At 40.3% G+C, this 18,001-nt stretch overlaps 3 protein-coding genes across 5 annotated transcripts; all 3 read right to left on the bottom strand.

The window, feature by feature from the left end:
* Positions 1-303: 303 nt before the first annotated feature.
* Positions 304-3,821, bottom strand: fosaa (v-fos FBJ murine osteosarcoma viral oncogene homolog Aa). Its single transcript, XM_042388583.1, has 5 exons — positions 3,676-3,821; positions 2,885-2,988; positions 2,022-2,249; positions 1,586-1,693; positions 304-1,488 (listed from the first exon to the last, which is right to left on the bottom strand). The coding sequence occupies exons 1-5, from the start codon at positions 3,713-3,715 to the stop codon at positions 820-822; spliced, it is 1,149 nt and encodes a 382-aa protein (XP_042244517.1). The 5' UTR covers positions 3,716-3,821; the 3' UTR covers positions 304-819.
* Positions 3,822-5,309: 1,488 nt separating this feature from the next.
* Positions 5,310-14,248, bottom strand: mlh3 (mutL homolog 3 (E. coli)). 3 transcript variants are annotated; one of them, XM_042388581.1, is made up of 13 exons: positions 11,254-14,248; positions 10,978-11,079; positions 10,799-10,884; positions 10,520-10,624; positions 10,338-10,422; positions 8,070-8,138; positions 7,860-7,968; positions 6,692-6,851; positions 6,550-6,573; positions 6,366-6,444; positions 6,091-6,242; positions 5,904-5,979; positions 5,310-5,536 (listed from the first exon to the last, which is right to left on the bottom strand). In XM_042388581.1, exons 1-12 carry the CDS (start codon positions 13,874-13,876, stop codon positions 5,908-5,910), a joined length of 3,666 nt encoding a protein of 1,221 aa, XP_042244515.1. In that variant the 5' UTR covers positions 13,877-14,248; the 3' UTR covers positions 5,310-5,536; positions 5,904-5,907. The 3 variants fall into 3 exon arrangements, with proteins under 3 accessions (XP_042244515.1, XP_042244514.1, XP_042244516.1); XM_042388580.1 differs by lacking the exon at positions 5,310-5,536 and having other exon boundaries at positions 5,851-5,979; XM_042388582.1 differs by lacking the exons at positions 5,310-5,536; positions 10,978-11,079 and having other exon boundaries at positions 5,851-5,979.
* A 1,396-nt stretch (positions 14,249-15,644) lies between these two features.
* Positions 15,645-17,898, bottom strand: acyp1 (acylphosphatase 1, erythrocyte (common) type). Its single transcript, XM_042388016.1, has 3 exons — positions 17,807-17,898; positions 17,509-17,596; positions 15,645-16,040 (listed from the first exon to the last, which is right to left on the bottom strand). The coding sequence occupies exons 2-3, from the start codon at positions 17,587-17,589 to the stop codon at positions 15,825-15,827; spliced, it is 297 nt and encodes a 98-aa protein (XP_042243950.1). The 5' UTR covers positions 17,590-17,596; positions 17,807-17,898; the 3' UTR covers positions 15,645-15,824.
* Between the last annotated feature and the right edge of the window lie 103 nt (positions 17,899-18,001).

Here is an 18,001-nt window from a genome sequence, read left to right as displayed (position 1 = left end):
TTACACACATATTACCTTAACTCTGCCTTGCATATTATGTCCATATTGCAAGTTCTTTTACATGATTATAACCTAATACTTTGATTTTGTGTGGAGCAAACTTTACAGATAGACCTTTTAATATTTTACTCTTGATAGGAAATAAAGGAAACACATGCATAAAACACCACTCTGAATGTAGATTTATTGTAATTATTCAGCAGCATAGATAAGCAATCGATGCTCATTTACTCTGTTTTTTTTTTAAGTTTAACAAATAAGTCAAAATCTGAAAGGTAAAAAAATAAATCATAAGTTACATCTTGATATATATATTTATATATATATATAGTATATAGCACTGGATGTTTTCATGGAAAACTTTCAACATTTTAACAATGAGGTCAAACCACAGTTGGTGACATTGAGGTATGCAGGTACTTAACATGGATGGATATGTAAATACAACATTTACAGCAATCAATACACTAATGACACCAAAAACACGAAACCATACTGTAACATTAAATTCCACATTACATCTTAGATCTAGTAACAGATCAGATATATATGAGCTTTGAAAATTATTCTGAATTTCTCGGCATGCGTTTTTTAAAATCAAAACTTAACTTCAGTCCCTCCATGCTTTTAGTTACATCACTCTGTTGGCTACGTAGCCTATCTGGAGAAAGTTTATATGTTTGCTTAGTCACACACAAGACAATTCATGAATGTATTTCTTGAAGTGTTACAGCATATTGTTGTTCATATAATGTTCAAAGTCAGGAACTTGCAAAAAGAAAAACAAGAGAGATCATGACAATCGCTTCCCTCTGTACTCTATAAGGCGAGGAGGGTCGGAGAGTTGAGGATATCAACAGATTCAGCTTTGCCCCCTCCGCCTTTACTGCTGTCCAGTCCCTCTGTGAGAGAGTCCAGCTCGGGACACGCAAATGTGAACACAGACAGGTAGCTGCTGCAGGTCGGGGTGGAGGTCACCACAGGAGTGCTGAGAGGCTCCAGGTCGCTGGAAACAGACTTGTACAAGGTCTCCCAGTCCGAGACCCCAAGAGAGCTGCTCAGGTCTATGTCTGGCACGGATCGGGCTGTTTCCATGGGGGTTTTCTCCTCCAAACTGGGCAACATATTGTCCAGTAGCCCCTCCTTAATGTCCAGAGAGGGCTCGAGATCGCAGATGTTGATTTCAGCACTGGCACACAGCAAGATATTGGAGTTCCCAGAGATGGCTGTAGACGGATCGCTGGGGATGTCTATGTCCTGGAGCGAAGGAGCTTCCTGTGTGTCATCCTCTGGAAGCCTGTCCTCATCCGGACTGGGTGGGAGCTCTGGGGACCCTGCGGGCTCCTGGAAAATAGACTCCATCTCTTCGGACATTTGGCACACTGGTTTGTGTGTAGCGAGGATAAATTCAAGCCGTTCTTTCTCTTTGAGGAGGTTGGCTATTTCCGTCTCCAGGGCTGCTTTCTCCTCCTCCAGCTTGTCTGTCTCCTTCAGATAGACCAACATCCACAAATCATCCACATGGCAAAAACACACAACAGTAGGTGCAAATGACAGCTGAGTAAATGCATCACTGTTTACTTACAGCTTGCAGTGTGTCTGTGAGTTCCCTCCGTCTGTTGCGACACTTTGCTGCGGCCATTTTATTCCTCTCCCTCCTTATCCTCTTTTTCTCTTCCTCCTCTGGAGACAGCTGGGATGTAAAAGAAGTAATTCAGTTATTACCTTGAAGAATCCCGCCATTTCATCTCCTAATCCGCTACATCCGTTGCCAATTCACCCTCTGAAGAATGGCAAAAGCATGTTTCGCTGCAATGCGTCTAAAAATAGACCATTGTTGCAGACTTGCTGTGACCTGAATATAAATTGACTGCCTAAGGAAGGCACACAGCCAGCACACGGCACCGGAGGAGCATGCACAATAGCACTGTTGCACACAAGGAATTCAGATGGGCATATGTAAATTCACACTATCGACTACTCTGTCCAATAGCAGGTAGACTTCATCTGAGCTAACCTACCTGCTCCGTTTTCCCCTTTCTGACAGCATTTTTTCCTTTATTCCCGCCCGCTTTGGGTGTTGCCTGGTGAGAGCTTTGTGGTTCATTGGCTTGCTTGCTACCCAGAGACGGGGAGACAGATGTAATAATCGTAGGCTGGACCATCCACTGGAAATCTGGGGTAGAGGAAATTGCAGTGACTGTTGGAACAAATGGGGTGGCTTCAACGCTCATGTCTTCGCAGATCTCCTGGAAAAGATGGAAATGATCGACATTGAGAACTACAAAAAGAGATCTGTAAAAAAAAATAACTATTCCTCTCCAATCAGTGGTTTCGGTTGTATCTTGACAATAACAATGAAACCCACAAATATGCTCATTAGTGTGTAAAACAGAGGGTACCCTTGTTATATTTTCTTGAAAGATACCCAACCAGAAATAGCCTTCTCCAGATCAATATTTGACTTTATCATTGTTTCTGACGTCAACACTGACGCAGAGATGCTGTGGAGTCTCCTGAATGGATTTATTTTTCTCAATGAACCGCTGCATCGACACGCTTGCGTTTGGTCCCAGGACGTCGGAATCATAACAACCCGACCTACAGTGATATGTTGTGACATTTCCACCTGCATTAACGGACTGATCGAATTAAATATCAACTATGTCAAAAAAATAATGAGCAAAAAAACAACAACAAAGCGCACCCTGTTAATTAAAATCATAGCAATCAGTCCCCCCTCCCCCTCCCCCCACCACGAAGATAAAAAGCATTAGGGCACTCAGAGTGTGGACCACATAAATAAAAAAGGCTGTTTAATATATTGTAAAATGGGTGATCCCGAGCTGCACGTTGAATATATGATCAACAAAGCCATTCATACCTTTGCATTGTTGCTCTCTGAGGAGGCAGCTGGAGAGCTCGCCTCTTCTGGCGTCTTCTGGCAGAGTGTCCCGACAGGAGACTCTGTCCGGCAGGTGGGAGAGACTGAATCCATGTCAGGCGTCAGGTTGTTATGATACATCACGAGGGGAGGAAAAAAAAAACAAGTCCTGATCAATGACAAATATGACTCTGGCCTTCCGCTTAGGCAGAACGGCTGGGGTCTTTTCTCCAGGTATATACCTGGTAACTGGACGACTAGAATGCAAGCCCCTCCTTTTATGCTCTGCTAGAATTTTATGAATGAACCGAGACTGTACCATCCGCGGAGGGGGATGAGACTGACGGCCACACAGGCCTACATTTTGGCTTAAAATAGCTTTATTTTGATATTTATCCTCCGGTATATATCCCCTCCATGAGAAATATGTTAACCATTTCTCTTAGATTTGGCCACAACTGCATCACCGCGCGAAAGTAGAATACAATCTTCACTCCCATTCATAAATATCGGCTTCATATGAAATGCAGTGCGGGGTGAGAAACGTGAGTCTATTTATAAATACTCAATTTCATGAACGACGGAAACTTGATGTGTGCTTTCATTTAATCAAGCGTTAAATACATCTGAGCTATTACTAGGACATACATAGCCTAATAATAATCACTGTTATCGTTTAATAATGTAAAACGGGCTTGGTTGACCATCTCAAAAATACAGTATTTCGCCCCTAACTTATTTAACCCGCTAAAATGAATTTCCCCTTCTCGTTTCATTGTTATGAAACATACCAGCCTGTGTGTGTTTCTGACTTGACAGTCTGGCCGCCATTTATCGGTAAAAGTCAGCACTTCAATGCTGTTTTGTCCCCGAAAGAGATGAAAGGGTGTTAGCAGACATAATGAAATGATGCTGAATTGTTTACTTAGGAGGTGAAGAGGACAGGTCGGACATGTGGGGGCGGGGAAGTCACGTGACATGGGCCGGAACTGGAGGGCGGGAGGAGCAGCAGCAGCATCAGCATCCTTCACATCCATCACAACTGTGTGCAGGCAGCGTGTCTACAGCTACAGTCCGGGGTTTTCTTTCATATAGTCTGCTGCTCACAGACGAGTATAAAGTCAGCTAACAAACAAAAACTATTATTCATTTAAAGTGAACGTGTCTCTACTGCAGCTGGACCGCATGGAAAACTTTCTTAGACTATTTGTCTGGTCGGTTTCTTGAATTTAAACAAAGATTTCCCTCTATTTTCATGCCAAAAATGCAAGAATGGAAATGAAGACATTAGTTCCCTACAATAAGAAGACAACTTTAACAACAAATAAAGACAATTTCTTTTAAATGCTCCCATCATGTTTACTTTTATTGAAGGTGGTTAAAGAGCTAAAAATTCAGACTTTATATAGAAGGACACTTCAAAGTATTGCAGGCAGATGTCGCATTATTTTTGAACTGATACCTCTTCATTAATAATTTGATATTTTTGGTATAACTGTCATAAATTGTTTTCGCAAGAAATGTTTGAGAAACGATTAGTAGTGGCATCTTTAAAAATGTCATTCTGCTAAGAGAGTTTAATATATACAGTACATGCTCACAACAGCATCATTTATGTATATCCAGCCTTTCAGAGCAGGAAAAAACAAATTGTGACATTACCGTTATAGTCTGATTTTTAAATTAGACTATAACAGTGGATCCACTGAGCTCTTATGTTAACGTTTTCCTCAGATCACTCATTTTTTTGGCCTCATGTTGTACACCAAGAATGCCACAACATGGAAGTTTGTATCCGCAATGAAAGATCATGACCAGTCTGAGGATTGCTTTGATAGAAATTCACCAGTGGCTGAGTGAGGTCTTTATATAATAACAGCTTTTCTAAATGAACTCCTGGGATATAACAACTCAAATGGACAAATCGTTCGTAATGGGTTTTTTCAAGAGCCAATTTGTGGTCTACTGTGGAGACCAAAGATGCATGATTGGAGTGATATAAGTGATGCAAAAACTTAATTATTAATTAATACTTGTCATTAGGCACTGGTGGGGTCACAGACCAACTGATTAAACTGAGCACGAAGCACAGCACAGAAGCAAGGAATTACAGGTATAAAGAAGTGAGGGACTGTGTTAAAATACTAATACTGATAATTAAATGCATAATGAACTTTGTGACAACCATAAGAGAGATAATACAGAGGTCACAGCATATAAACAGGTTTGATAAATACTACTCTTGCAACCTCTTTGTCATTTTGAAAAAGAGGAGAAACTGACCCCCCCTTGAGGCGAAGCCAGACCTCTTGAGGACTTTTCACAGTTAATTGCAGAAGACCCTAACAACTTGAGGAACGATGCGAGACACAAACGGTAAATGGATTGAGCAATATGTTTAGTGTATTTATTAATCACAGCTAAGGCAGAAAGCTGCAGCTGCACTGCTCCCCATGTGTTTAAATAGTTTAACATGTTCGTGTTTTCACAGCATCCGTACAGTATATGTGATGTCACCTGCTGTTTGCCGTGTGGAGACGAACATGGTTGAGGGTTTGAATACAGAGTTGCAGCAGTTTTCTGATCTGTGTGATTCCACTTCGATTAAATCAGCAGCAGTGACTGTTGACTCAAACTCTCAAACTGACTCATCTGTTAAAAACAAACAAAAAAAACCCCCAACTGCCATTTCCTTTCTTTAACAGATGCCACGTATACACAAGTTCTGTCCTTGAGGATCATCTCCATGTGCTGCTTCATTGCACTGGCCACTCAGCAAGTTTTCTACTTGAGACAATTCCTCAAGAAGAAAGAAGTTGATTGAGTGAAGAAGTTTATAAAGCACAACCTGAGGAATATACTCTGATCATCAAGTTTGAAGTTGTATTTGTATTCATTTTTAGGGCTTTTTCAAAAGGACTTTAGGGATAAGTTGACAAATTCATCCATTTAATTTTTTTTATAAGTTTACAATTTGCTTGAGAATAAATAAAATACATTTTTCAATAAAAATACACACCCACTTATCTATTTCCATATAGTTCCCATGCTTTATACATTCTTCTCAGTTTTCGGAGGTTGGGTTTCTGTAATTCCTGCAGGGACAAGAATGCTTAGTCACCACCAAGTTGATAATTGCTGTGCTGTTAAATGCCTTTAAAAATACATTTAGTACTAAGTTCAGATGTGCTGCTCCATTCTGGTACCTTCTGGTTTGTGTCCAAATGGAGGATATCTACGAGGGGAGCGATGGATGGACGGCCATGGGCGCACTGGAAGGGCAGCTGGCAGGAAGACAAGGACGCTACCAAGCTGCAGCACTCATCTCTGTTCAGGCTGTCATTGAATTTGATCGCCCCTGTTTAATGCATACATGTATACATCTGAGTTGTATGAAGATTTCAGTCTTAAACTATAATTTATTAAATCATCACTGCACAAAAAATAAACTCATGGATGGAGTTTAGTAATTTAACCTTACCGTGGCATGCTAGGGAGGCAAGCACTTTGAGCACAGTGAGAGGCAGAGTTCCTCTCACTCGACCAGCTGAACACAGTAACTTAGACAAAGAATAAGAGAAACATGACATGTTGCCCTCTATCGAGAAAAATAAGCTTTTTCCTCACAAAAAGGTCAGTGGATAGAACGACATTGCCAAGCTTACCTCAATCTGCTCTCGGAGATACTCCTGAAGTGTGATTAAAAAAAAAAAAAGGAAAACATAAGAAACAAAATTGTAAAATGCTCGATCATTACAATGAGTGATACAGTTGACAATATTGATATTGAAGATTTAAAAGTCTTACCTCAACAATAGGTTTGATAACAGATGTTCTTCCCCGCCTGAGCTCATTACTCTCCTTTTCCACGAAGCACAGTGGGACCTTCCCTACGAGCACTTGTGGTTCTGCCGCCTGTGAGAACTTCACTTCAAGGCCCAAACTCTGCAAATGTGCCTGACAAGACCTGTAGTTCACAAGCCGTAAGTGACACAGGAAACGCTGCTCAGGTCATTTGTTACAATAATAATGCACATGTACTAATGTACAGTTTATGCACTGAACTGCTGGCTTGAGGATAGTTTAGTTAAGGTTAGAAGATGTAAGCTCAAGGATGTCAAGAGGTTTTGGACATGATTAACTGTGTGTCTCATTCTGCGAGGCCTCGCGTCATCAGGGAGGGAATACGAGAATATCTAAATCATAAGATGAAAATTTTCCCTCAAAACTACATGATTCCCTTTTCATAACCATGTTCAAGAGGGGAGACAGATTGTGGCAGTTACAGAACCATCATCCTCTTGTGTCCCTACAAATAGACTCCTTCCACTGTCTGTATCTGAAAACTCCCTGAAGTACCCATCCAGAGGCATGGTTGACATGACTTTTAACAACACTCCCAATTACAGGAAATACACAGTGAACAAAAGCAACCTCTGTACGTAATTAATAGATTTAAGTAAGGCACTTTAACTATCTTGAGGGTAATCTGGCGTGTGCTATCAATATGAGCTCCCCAGACAAGAACATTTGAGCAATGACACTACTGAGTGATGGCATGTGAGTCAAAGTGCTACGCATCAGCTCTGAGGTAAGACAGCGGGTGAAACGAGGCTGCGTCACTGCACCCATCCTTTTTGTCATCTTTATTGCCACCATCATTCACCTCATCGGGCAAAATCTGCTGGGTTGTTGTATAGAGCAGACAACAGGATTATAAACCTGTTTAAGGCCGGCTGCAGCGGAAGAGATTCCATCAAGCAATGACAGATGACCAGATGACCCCTGCTCGACTTGAGCGATCACTGATAATAATAATAATCTGTGGAGTCTGGTGTTTACCTTGGATGTATGTGTACATGTTTCTTTAGCCATACTTTGAAGAAATATATATTATCACACTATGTAGTGTCTCTGCTTTTAAGTCAGTCGACTGGTTTTGCAGATGTAACCTTGTGCAAACAGTAAAACACACCTGAGCAGCCTTAGCTCCTCCTCTGTTACACTGATCTCAAGAGGTGGAAAAATGGTTGATGAACACAGACGTCTCTGCCCCGGTGCATCTGGGTCATCTTCATAGGAATCTATAACAGCGCAAACACAGTTATGACTGTAGTATCGTATCAGTGTCCCAGCATCCCTTGCCAATATTAATAATGTGTGTTGTGTGTTTGGTTTTTTTTACCTGCTACTAGATTTTCAAGCCGAACTCTCTCATGTGCAGCGTGTTGGTCCAACAGCACCAGAAGATTCCCTGGGATTTCAAAATTACATGCATAAATATGAAATGCACAAAGTATAAAGAAATCAAAAAACAATTAAAGCTGTAAGCAGCGTTGAACGGGCCCTTGCGCCTCTGCGTACGTCGGGCCACGGCGCAATTGAGGGGCTTCTGTGACGGGCATGTAGATGTCTTCAGACCCGGGCTGTTTTCAGACAGTTCAAGAAGGAGATAAACATCACTTCCTTTGTCCACTATTTTGCCCACTGTTGGGACTGCTTTACTGAAATTTCGTAGGGAGCGCTATTCAGCCAGTTTGCATCACTGATGGAATATTGTCATGTACACGTGTTCAGGCAGGGAGTCTTATCAAACATGTAAAGTTTGGTGCAGACTGGAGTATTTACAATAAAGTTCTAGCAACTTCCTCTGTCATGGCGAAACATTAAATCTCAACAGTGTGAGGATGAGAATTTTCTGCAGGGTGAGACATGGCTGCCTTGCTCACACCTGTGTCATCAAAATCATGCAAGTTTTGCGCCCATTCACTTGAATTTCAATTAGTAAATTGAAAACCCTTGATGAGTTTGTGTGTAAAGTAAATTAATTTCCTAATTTTCATCAAGTCTATTTTTAGGATTTTTTGCCGATATCCAGACCACCGAGCCCTGGTTTGTTATTCAGGTTAAAGTGGGAAGAAGCAACGGGTCTGTCGGCCAGCTGAGTGAAGTGAAACCTGCGGAAGAAACACCGGGACCATCAGGGTGAAGCAGTCTGAACACAGCAGAGGAGCTGCTGTGTTCAGCTGCACAGATAGGAAATCCCTTAGCTGACAGGATGTACCACTCTGTTTGGAAAAATATTTTACTCTCCTCTTTTTGGTTTAAAACAGCGGTTGGCAACCAGCATATTAGGCGCATTACTGCCACCCTCCACTTCAGACTGTCAATGATTAAATCCTACACATTATTCCTGTCTGTCTAATAAACTAAAAAACAAAACTGCTGCTCCACCCTCTTGGCAGGTTCATTTAAGTTTTAATGCTGTGCTCTGGAACTGAGTTCTTCCCTAATATAGGCTATAATCTTTCTTGTTCATTCGTACAATATATGAAATAGTCTCCTCAGCCAAGTGGGAAAAAATATATGCATATATCAACATTGGCAATTGGCAAAAATGACAGTCAAAAAGTAATTGTGTTAAATAATTGTGATCTCAATATTGAACAAAATAATCGTGATTATGATTTTTGCCATAATCGAGCACCCCTAAAAACAACATAAATTGTGATTTACATACACACACACACACACACACAAAGAGTTTAAATATGTATGTGATAAATTGTAAATATGTATGTAATGAATTGTTTTCTTTAAGAAACTGTTACTTGAACATTTTTCAGTGTGCTCCTAAAGTTATATGTGTGCTCCTAATTTTTTTTCATTTAGGAGCACATTTGTGAAACACACACTTGTGAAACATCCTCATAAATCTCATGACTGGTCAGACTTATAGTTTAGACATCAGAACCATTTGTTTGACACAAAGTTCATGCCTAGAGATTGCCTCCCCGTTGGTTTACATTGTAAGGTGTGATGTGGCACTACAACTTTCAGGGCTTATTATATCTAAACCGTTCGAGTTATTACAAAGTTTTTAATACATTTTTTTCAGCCTAGTGTCATAAGTCATGTATTCAGGTTTGAAGCCGATATCATTAACGCCCTAGGAGGAAATAGCATTTCTTGAGGGTCCAAAATTGGTGCAAAGTCATACTTTGATTGGCATATTGCGGACTTCCTGTTGGATTTAGGACAGGGGTGTCAGCATATGATTTGTAGGTCTTGATGAGACGAATAATTGAGTTTTGGTTCGATCACTCTACAACATTCCTATGGGCCGTGGCAGCCATATTAGATACATAGGTGGCGCTATAGAGCACATTTTGGCACTTTGGGGGATCATTTTTACATTTTATCAAATTTTTCACCAGACCTGATGTGTGTGCCAAAGTTGGTGAGTTTTTGAGCATGTTTAGGGGGTCAAATTAAGGGTTGAAGTGGCGGAATAATAAAGAAGAAAGAAAGAAACAAACACGCGAAATACAATAGGGTCTTCGCCCCTTTGGGGCTCAGGCCCTAAAGAAAGAAAGAAACAGAACAGATACAAGAGGGTCTTCGCCCCTTTGGGGCTCAGGCCCTAATAAGACTTGAAAGTTCCTCTCCATACCTTCAGTTTCAGTGTGTGCTGCAGACTCTTCATCTCTTGTATTGATAAGACATGCAAGAAACTTCTTATCCACTTGATGAATGACCTGTAAGGTAATTGCAACAATTACTTTACAGCATAATTTAAATCAAAGTGGTGAAAACATTATAAAGAACATTTTCTCTGAGTGCTTAAAACGAAACCTTCATTGAGTGAATCATGGCCTTAGAGAAGCGGTATGGAAACAGGATGTTGTGGATCTTTACAGCCAGTCCGTCAGCTTGCCCACTTGATATGTCCACACCAACCTATTAGCGAAGGAGATTTCATCATTAAAACGTCATAAACTGAAATCTGAATTTGTATCGAGACACCAAACTTGAATACAGATAAAATATTTGGCATAATTAAATCATTGTGAGATTACAAGGCTGTTTTTGAACCAATGGTGTGTTAAAGTAAATGCGAAAAGTTTTGTTTACCATAGGAGGATGGACAAACACGGGATTATTCCATTTGGAGTATAATGAGGAAAGTGAGTTGGAGCTCTCATCACCATCACCATCACCTGTGAAGGCAGACAACATTACACATGAACACAAATACGCCAGATTAACTGCTGTACCCTAACAGTCAACAATCTGCTCTATCTGTGAGGTACCTCTGTCACCAGGCCCTGAACTAATCACCCTTTCAGCTCTGGATTTAGGCAGGAAGGGCAACACTAGATCCACCTGAAATGGGTAACACCTGTATTCCATCCCTACAGTATAAGGAACGGGGAACGAAGAAAGTAACACATGAAAACCATGGCTGACATTGACCCACATGAGAACACTCAATTTCTAAAGACGGTAGATCTATCCATCTGGGTTAAGTCAGCGATGACAGTGAGAGTATTCTTGGTTACTGTTGAGTGCAATTTCCAGTTACTCACCAATTTCCGAGATGACACTAACTGCCATATTGGTGACATCAGATGTACAGAGGACTTGTGTTTCTTCCATTGGTGGGTCATCATATCTACTGAGCCCGGTCTCTTTGTTGACGTAAACTGTCTTTCCCACTGATTCGTCATAGTGATGAACCCAGTCACCTGATGTTGTAGCCTCTTCCCTCTCGGCTTCCTGAGGTTTTGAATTGTCGTCTGGAACTGGCTCAGTGTTCAGTGCGGCGTCACAGGCATTGTTGTTGCTGTCTTGAATACTGTCATTACTACTGAGACAGGTGTTGTCCTGAGAGGTAGACCTGGACAGGTGTGGTAATGTCCTTACATCTACTGTCCTGTGTTGACTCAAACGGCAGAGTTTAGACGCCAAAGATTTTTTGCCTCCAATCTGACCCGAGGCTTGTTTCAGCCGGGTGAAAGCTGAGAGGGTTGGCGGGCTTCGCAAGCTACTCTGTGCCTCTTTTTTTGTCTCTGTAACATCACACTGTTGTCCATCTTTCTTTGAAACCAACAAATTCTGGGGATTCAAAACAAAGTTGTCTGTCTGAGGAAGTCTAGCATTGTTCTGTAAGCAAGTTTCTGGAGAGGGTTGATCACATTTTCCATATATTCTCCTAAACTTGTCAAGAGATCCGGACTCCTTACATAAAGACATTTTTTCATCAGATATTATTTTGGGAATCTTTGAGGGGATAACAGGAGCAGAGTCTTTGAATACTTTCTGATAAGATCTGTTGTGGTCTGCATCAAGTGAAATTTTGCGTTTTGATGCAAAGGAACTTTCTCCACATTTCACTGCTAGATCCTGTTGTTGAAATGCGGGCCTTTTAATCTGGGGCAGGTCCTGAGTCTGCAGACTTTCATGTATGTATGGATTGGACAGACTTATCTTTCTGTTACTTATTAGTGTCTGTCCATGTTGTCCTGTACTCTGGCAGTCAAGCAGAAGTTGCTTAGTACTGTCTGAATCCAGCAGAATTTCCTGAGTGACATTGTTGAGAGAATTTACATTGTTGGTTAAAGCAGTATGGTTTAATTTTATCTCTCTTCCTTCTGAAAGTTCCTCTTGTTCACCTTCTCGTTGTCTGACTGAATTTGACATACATAAAATTTGAGAATCTTTCCCAGCTTCACTTAATGTTGGCTCCTCTTCTACAGTAAAATCATTATCAGATGAAGATTCCAGTACAGTCAGATCACACTGTGGTTCATTTCTACTTTCTTTGCCTGTGAATCCTTCACTTTGAATGTTTTCTATATCGTTTGCAGTTATCCTTTTCTGCCCTAGTTGTTCCTCATTGTCTTCTTTACATTCCATCTGTGCAGACTCCAGACAAACACTGTCCTCAGAAACAATGGGATCCTTGCGTTTACGATGAACAGATTCAGATGCCAATGTCATTCCAATGCTGCAATCCAGTGTGGAAGTACTGATAGCTGCTTGGATGCCTATGTCACTTTTGTTCCCTTCTTGGTCTGCGCTGTCAGTGCCAAACAATTTTGGAGATTCACAATCCGAGTCATCTTGAGAGAGCACAGCCACCAAGTTCTCCCTGCTCAGGAACACTTTCACTGTCTCCTCAATGCAGAGTAAAATCCCGTCCCAATCTTTGAACTCTATTAGAGTTTTGGCAGGCTCAAGACAAATGTCATATTCTGAGTAAGAACATTTAATATTAATGATGTATATTCCATGCTGCTCTTGGCTGCGTTTCTGCTTTGGACTCCTAATGGCAGACTGCCCATCCGGACTCTCATTTTTCTGATTTGAACTGCTCAGTCGGCGTAAAAGAAAGTTCAGCAGCTTGTGTATCCGTGTCTTTAGGACCAGTCTGTCGTTTACATACAGGAACTGTAAGCTGTTGTTGTAGTGGCCTTCTCTGCCAATGTAGCCAATCACTTCAAACGGTCCAAGGCTGTAGCTGATTTCTCCCAGTTTCTGTGCTCGCCCGAGGCTGTGTATCTGAATAAACCTGTGGTAAGTGTTTCTGGCTTTAGAGAGCTGCACCATCATGGCTCCTGTGCAGTCATTCTTCAGGGTAAAGGACACAGAGGGATGCATCAGAGATATGGCCTCCACTCTGTGTCTGATCCTCTCACCCTCCAGGACAGCATCCATCCTCTTTCTACGGACCGGCATGTTGTGGAAGAAGTTACAAATGACAACAGTCGTCCCTGCAGAGGGCCGAGTAGTCTCTGCTTCAAAGACATCCAAGCCCTTGCCATCTTTGAAGATCCTGCTGAGCGTTTTCACTGATGATTTGGTCCGGGATGAGATTTCAACAAGCGTGGCTAGAGAAACTATACTTGCTATGGCTTCTCCTCTGAAACCATAAAACCTGAGGTTGTCCAGGTCTTCAAGTGAGTTGCATTTGCTGGTATAGTATCTGTTTCCCACACACTCCATATCCTCAGCGTTTATGCCAGCACCGTTGTCGATTACCTGAAGTTTGAACGCCTCCATGTCCATCCGGACTCCCACACACGTCGCCCCGGCATCGATACTGTTTAGGATGAGCTCCTCTACGCATTGTTGAAGTGAGGGAATGGCGACACCGGAGCGAAGTTTCCCTTGAACCTCTTTAGGCAAACACTTAATCATAGTGTTCATTAAATTCAGTCATCTGTGTGTGTTACTGACTGACTACAAAGTCCTAAGTTCATCAGTTGAATTGGAATTAACCGTTGCAAATGGACGTGCGGCTGTTAGCTAGCCGCTAGCTTGTTCCGCGAATCCCAACGAAAACCTTCTGACCGCGACATATCCCCAAAACTCGTTCACATCGCTAAATAAGTTAGATAAATTAAATAAACAATCGAAAACCAGCCTACAGTCAAAGTAAGCTGCTGTTTACAGTCAACGTGAAACAAGAGAGGTGGCTTTTTGAATAACGGCTAACAGCCAAAGCTAATACTGCCACCTTCTGGTGTGAAGGACCAGTTTAACCGTCGTGTTTTTAACGCCACCTACCGTGTGGAGTGAAGTATTTCATATGTTTACAGCTTTTATACTGTATATTTTACTAACTATTAAGTCATTGTATTATCCTTTTCATGTCTTAGTTTGATAAATAAATAAAATCCATATACTGTTTCTCATAGTTAAACAGTTTCTAATCCTTATTCATATTATTCCTTTCAGGTTCCATTCATAAAAACGTCTTATATTTCTAATCTTTGAAGTCCTCCCCACTCAAAAAATGTTTTACACTTGTTGATGATGTATGTGCAGTTTGACACTAGAAGGCTGTTTGCATTACGTTAGTCTGTGGAAGAGGAACATTTTGTCTGTGCTCACATTAAATTCCACTTCAACACGTTTAAGTTGCATACTGGATGGATCGTGCTCCATCCGGTACTTACACAGCTGTGATGTGGAAACTTGAAGTAATACATCCAGTCTCTACATATACTGAGAATTGGACATCTGAGACATCTTGTGTCCTGCAGTTAAACTCATGAAATGAAAAACATTTACACATTCATAGGTTCTGGATTTTTCAATGTAGAGTGTTTTATACCCATCTTTAACATGTCTAGAGGGGATCTTTAAGTACTACTCTGTCTTTCCTACATGTAAAAATTCAATATCCTTTTTTCAGTCGATTCGGCCCACTAAGAAGTGTGCAGATGTTATTTTGTATGCCAGTCTTGGTCTCGAGGACATCACCTCCTCTTTTCATTTCCTCCCTCTAAACCTCTTCGTAAGTCTAGTTTGCAAGGCCTGTGACGTCACCAACCTGAAAGGCCTTTTTCACAGCAAACATTTTGACTTGTCACAGGTGTTACCAATAACATTAACAATGTGTGTCTCTTTGTGTCCCAGTAAGCCATGACAGTGTGACAATGAACCAGAGCAGCCAAATGGAATTTAGTCATCATTTTTTAATTATTTACACTGCATGTCAAAATGTCTAAAATGAAAAAGGCCTGTTAAAGTAAAACTTATCTGACACCTTTTTGTGTCCCCACTTGTTCTGTCAGAGCCTGTAGCATCTTTTCAAGATATACTAATAAAACTGCAAAACTCAGTCCTTGCCTGAGGGGGGTAGCAGTATTCTGACTATTTAGACTCAAACTGAGACTAAACCCTCAGTTTTTATGGAGGCCAAGGAAGATGGCAGTGACAGATTTCAAGGTCATACTACTGCTGGTTACCTGGAATGGTTGTTTGCAAATGTCCCCTTCAAACAGATTTACAGTCTGCATTTTTAAATAATGTGCTCACCTCTGATAACCACTCAATCAAGTTTCTTTAAATGTCTCTGGTCTAGTCACTGACAACCAAGTTTTCTGTGTTACAGCTGATGTATCCGTTTTAAATGACACATATCAAATATACTCGTATTGCTGTTAGTACATCAAAAATGCAAACAAAGTGTTGGTGAGTAATTCTCCATTTATTAATGTAATTCTATATTTTATGAATGTTAAGGAGACCTAACATGCACACCTTCTCAATTCATGACATATAATGCATCCAAATAAATAAAAAAAAGTCTAAATAAATAAAATGTCTGCTTCAAAGTTAATAATATATGTAGAATGTATGAGTTATTTTATTTCACTATGTTAAATGATGAGTGCTCTAGGCTGTCAACTGTTTTCTCTTTCATGAACTCCGCCTTGGTTATGTGTGACTTGGGGCTCCCGGTGGATTTCAGCCATTCTTGCATTTCTTTCACCTTGCCGCGTGGCCCCTGTAGCTGCCCCTGAACAGTTCCTGCGCTTGTGTTTTGGACCCAGCCAACCAGGCCAAGCTTCTTCCCTTCTGCCTGGAAGGTGAAACAGAAAGTTAGATACACAGAGAAGATGGCTGGAATAGGACAGAAGGGAATTAATAATAAGAGTTAGAAAAAGAACTTATTAAAAATCAAATCTCATAGAACTTTTGGACAAAGGCTGCTCATCATTCTCAAAGAAATGAAACGTGGGTGTGACAGATAAAAGACATAGGAAGTTTTTTTCTGACCTTGGAAATAGTAAAAATCTTAACTCCACATCCACTTAATAGCTTTTTCTAAAGCTGTCATGCATCTGACAGTCCTCATCAGGAAATGGAGTTCGCTCAGTAATAATCCTAGCTCCGGTGCCTCTCATGTATTAACATTACATTTGTGTCAGGTCGAAGGTATTTCCAGAATCAGTGAAGACTCTTATAACTATTTGAATGGAAATATATTCTGTCTGCTGCATGATAGAAAGTTAGGACTGTTATTTCCTATGCAGGTAGTATATTACACCTGTCCTTACCTGTTTTGTATGACACAAGAAATACATAAAAGCATTATTTTCATATGTAAAGAAAGTAACATCAATATGGAGAATTTTATTATATAAAACTTAAATTTTGGTTGGGTCAAACAACTTGAGCAACAGCGTGTGTCATTTCTGGGTACCATCTTTGTTTGGATTAGGAAATTGCAATGTAATGTCAATGAGTTTAATTTTTTATTTTTTAATGCAGCAGACATAATATTTTTTCACCCAGATGATTGTGCATCTTTGAGGACTCTGGGGGTTCCTATAGCAAAGAGGTAAAATGTAAACAACCTTCTGGATTTTTCAAAGGTTATTTATTTCTCAGTAAAACAAAGCTATTTGACTGGAATGTAATGTAATATGTAATGTAATAACAGATTCTTCCCATCTGCATGGACATTACATGTTATATGTATATTACCCCATAATCTTATATTTGCACATCTGTGAACTTTAATCTAACATGGTGTATTTCATTAACATAACTTGCATTATTATTATTATTATTATTATTATTATTATTATTATTATTAATTGCACACTGCATATACTGTTTACTCCTGGTCAATATTTTTGTACATTTCTGTTCATTCTCTTCAATTCAAAATTTAAAACTGTAGCAGCTCAGCTTAGAATTTTTTTTCTCCATATTTTTTATTGCACATTTCCTCTTTTTTTTAAATATTATTTAGGACTACTTTATTTTGTATATGTTTTAACGGTTATGTACCACAAAACCGAGGCAAATACCTTGTATGTGCAAACCTGCTTGGCAAAAAACTTGGTTCTGATTCTGAGAAGCACAAACCGGGGCTAATATCATCTATGATAATTAGTTATGGGTGTTATCGTGTAACTCGTGAGATGAGGATAAAACTTAAGAGAAAGCAAGTAAATGGACCTTGAATTATATACTTTTTCTGTCACACTGACCACACTGAACTGAGCTCATAGAGGCTAGCTTATCAGTGTCAAACTCACTTGAGTGTATTTCCGAAAAAATACACCTTGCACTCTGCCAAAAATTTCATAATCCACTGAAATTAGCTCTTCATCAGACATACTGGACCTAGAAACAGAAAAATAAGGATAGAACTTGTTTGGTGTGATATCAAAGTTAGTACCCCGTCATGCAGGTGCTACTTTACAGCTACAAGCTATGCTAACACACAGTTAAATTGTATTCAAACGATTTACAGCCTAGACACTGAGCAGTTTGGCTTCATATTATTCAAACTACACAAATACATCACTGCTCGCTGTGTGTCATATAGTTCACCTTAATAATGATGGGAAGCTTTGAGACGACCATTCAGATCCGCTGGAGTGCTAATTGAGCAAATACGGGACTCTGCTTCAGGAAGTGACGACACAGAGAACGCTCGAGACAGTTGGTTTCCAGGCAACGAATGTGAACATTGGGAAAAGTTGTTGCAACGTCATGACTGTCAAACAGCGGCTATATTTATAGATA

Source organism: Thunnus maccoyii, chromosome 16 (genome assembly GCF_910596095.1).
Source record: "Thunnus maccoyii chromosome 16, fThuMac1.1, whole genome shotgun sequence".
Taxonomy (NCBI): domain Eukaryota; kingdom Metazoa; phylum Chordata; class Actinopteri; order Scombriformes; family Scombridae; genus Thunnus; species Thunnus maccoyii.
The sequence above is the reverse complement of the archived record's forward strand: the minus strand, read 5'-3'. Positions and strand labels throughout refer to the sequence as shown.

Bases quoted from the DNA above. Each gene is read 5' to 3' on its own strand.
- fosaa (XM_042388583.1), bottom strand. From the start codon at position 3,715: ATGGCGGCCAGACTGTCAAGTCAGAAACACACACAGGCTG. The intron at 2,989-3,675 runs GTATGTTTCATA...ACATGGATTCAG, and splicing joins TCAGAAACACACACAGGCTG to TCTCTCCCACCTGCCGGACA. The intron at 2,250-2,884 runs GTATGAATGGCT...CATCTTTTCCAG, and splicing joins CAGAGAGCAACAATGCAAAG to GAGATCTGCGAAGACATGAG.
- mlh3 (XM_042388581.1), bottom strand. From the start codon at position 13,876: ATGAACACTATGATTAAGTGTTTGCCTAAAGAGGTTCAAGGGAAACTT. The intron at 8,139-10,337 runs GTATGGAGAGGA...TTGAAATCCCAG, and splicing joins AGCACACACTGAAACTGAAG to GGAATCTTCTGGTGCTGTTG. The intron at 5,980-6,090 runs GTACCAGAATGG...TTGTCCCTGCAG, and splicing joins ATTTGGACACAAACCAGAAG to GAATTACAGAAACCCAACCT.
- acyp1 (XM_042388016.1), bottom strand. From the start codon at position 17,589: ATGTCTGATGAAGAGCTAATTTCAGTGGATTATGAAATTTTTGGCAGA. The intron at 16,041-17,508 runs GTGAGTTTGACA...TTCACCTTCCAG, and splicing joins TTTTTCGGAAATACACTCAA to GCAGAAGGGAAGAAGCTTGG.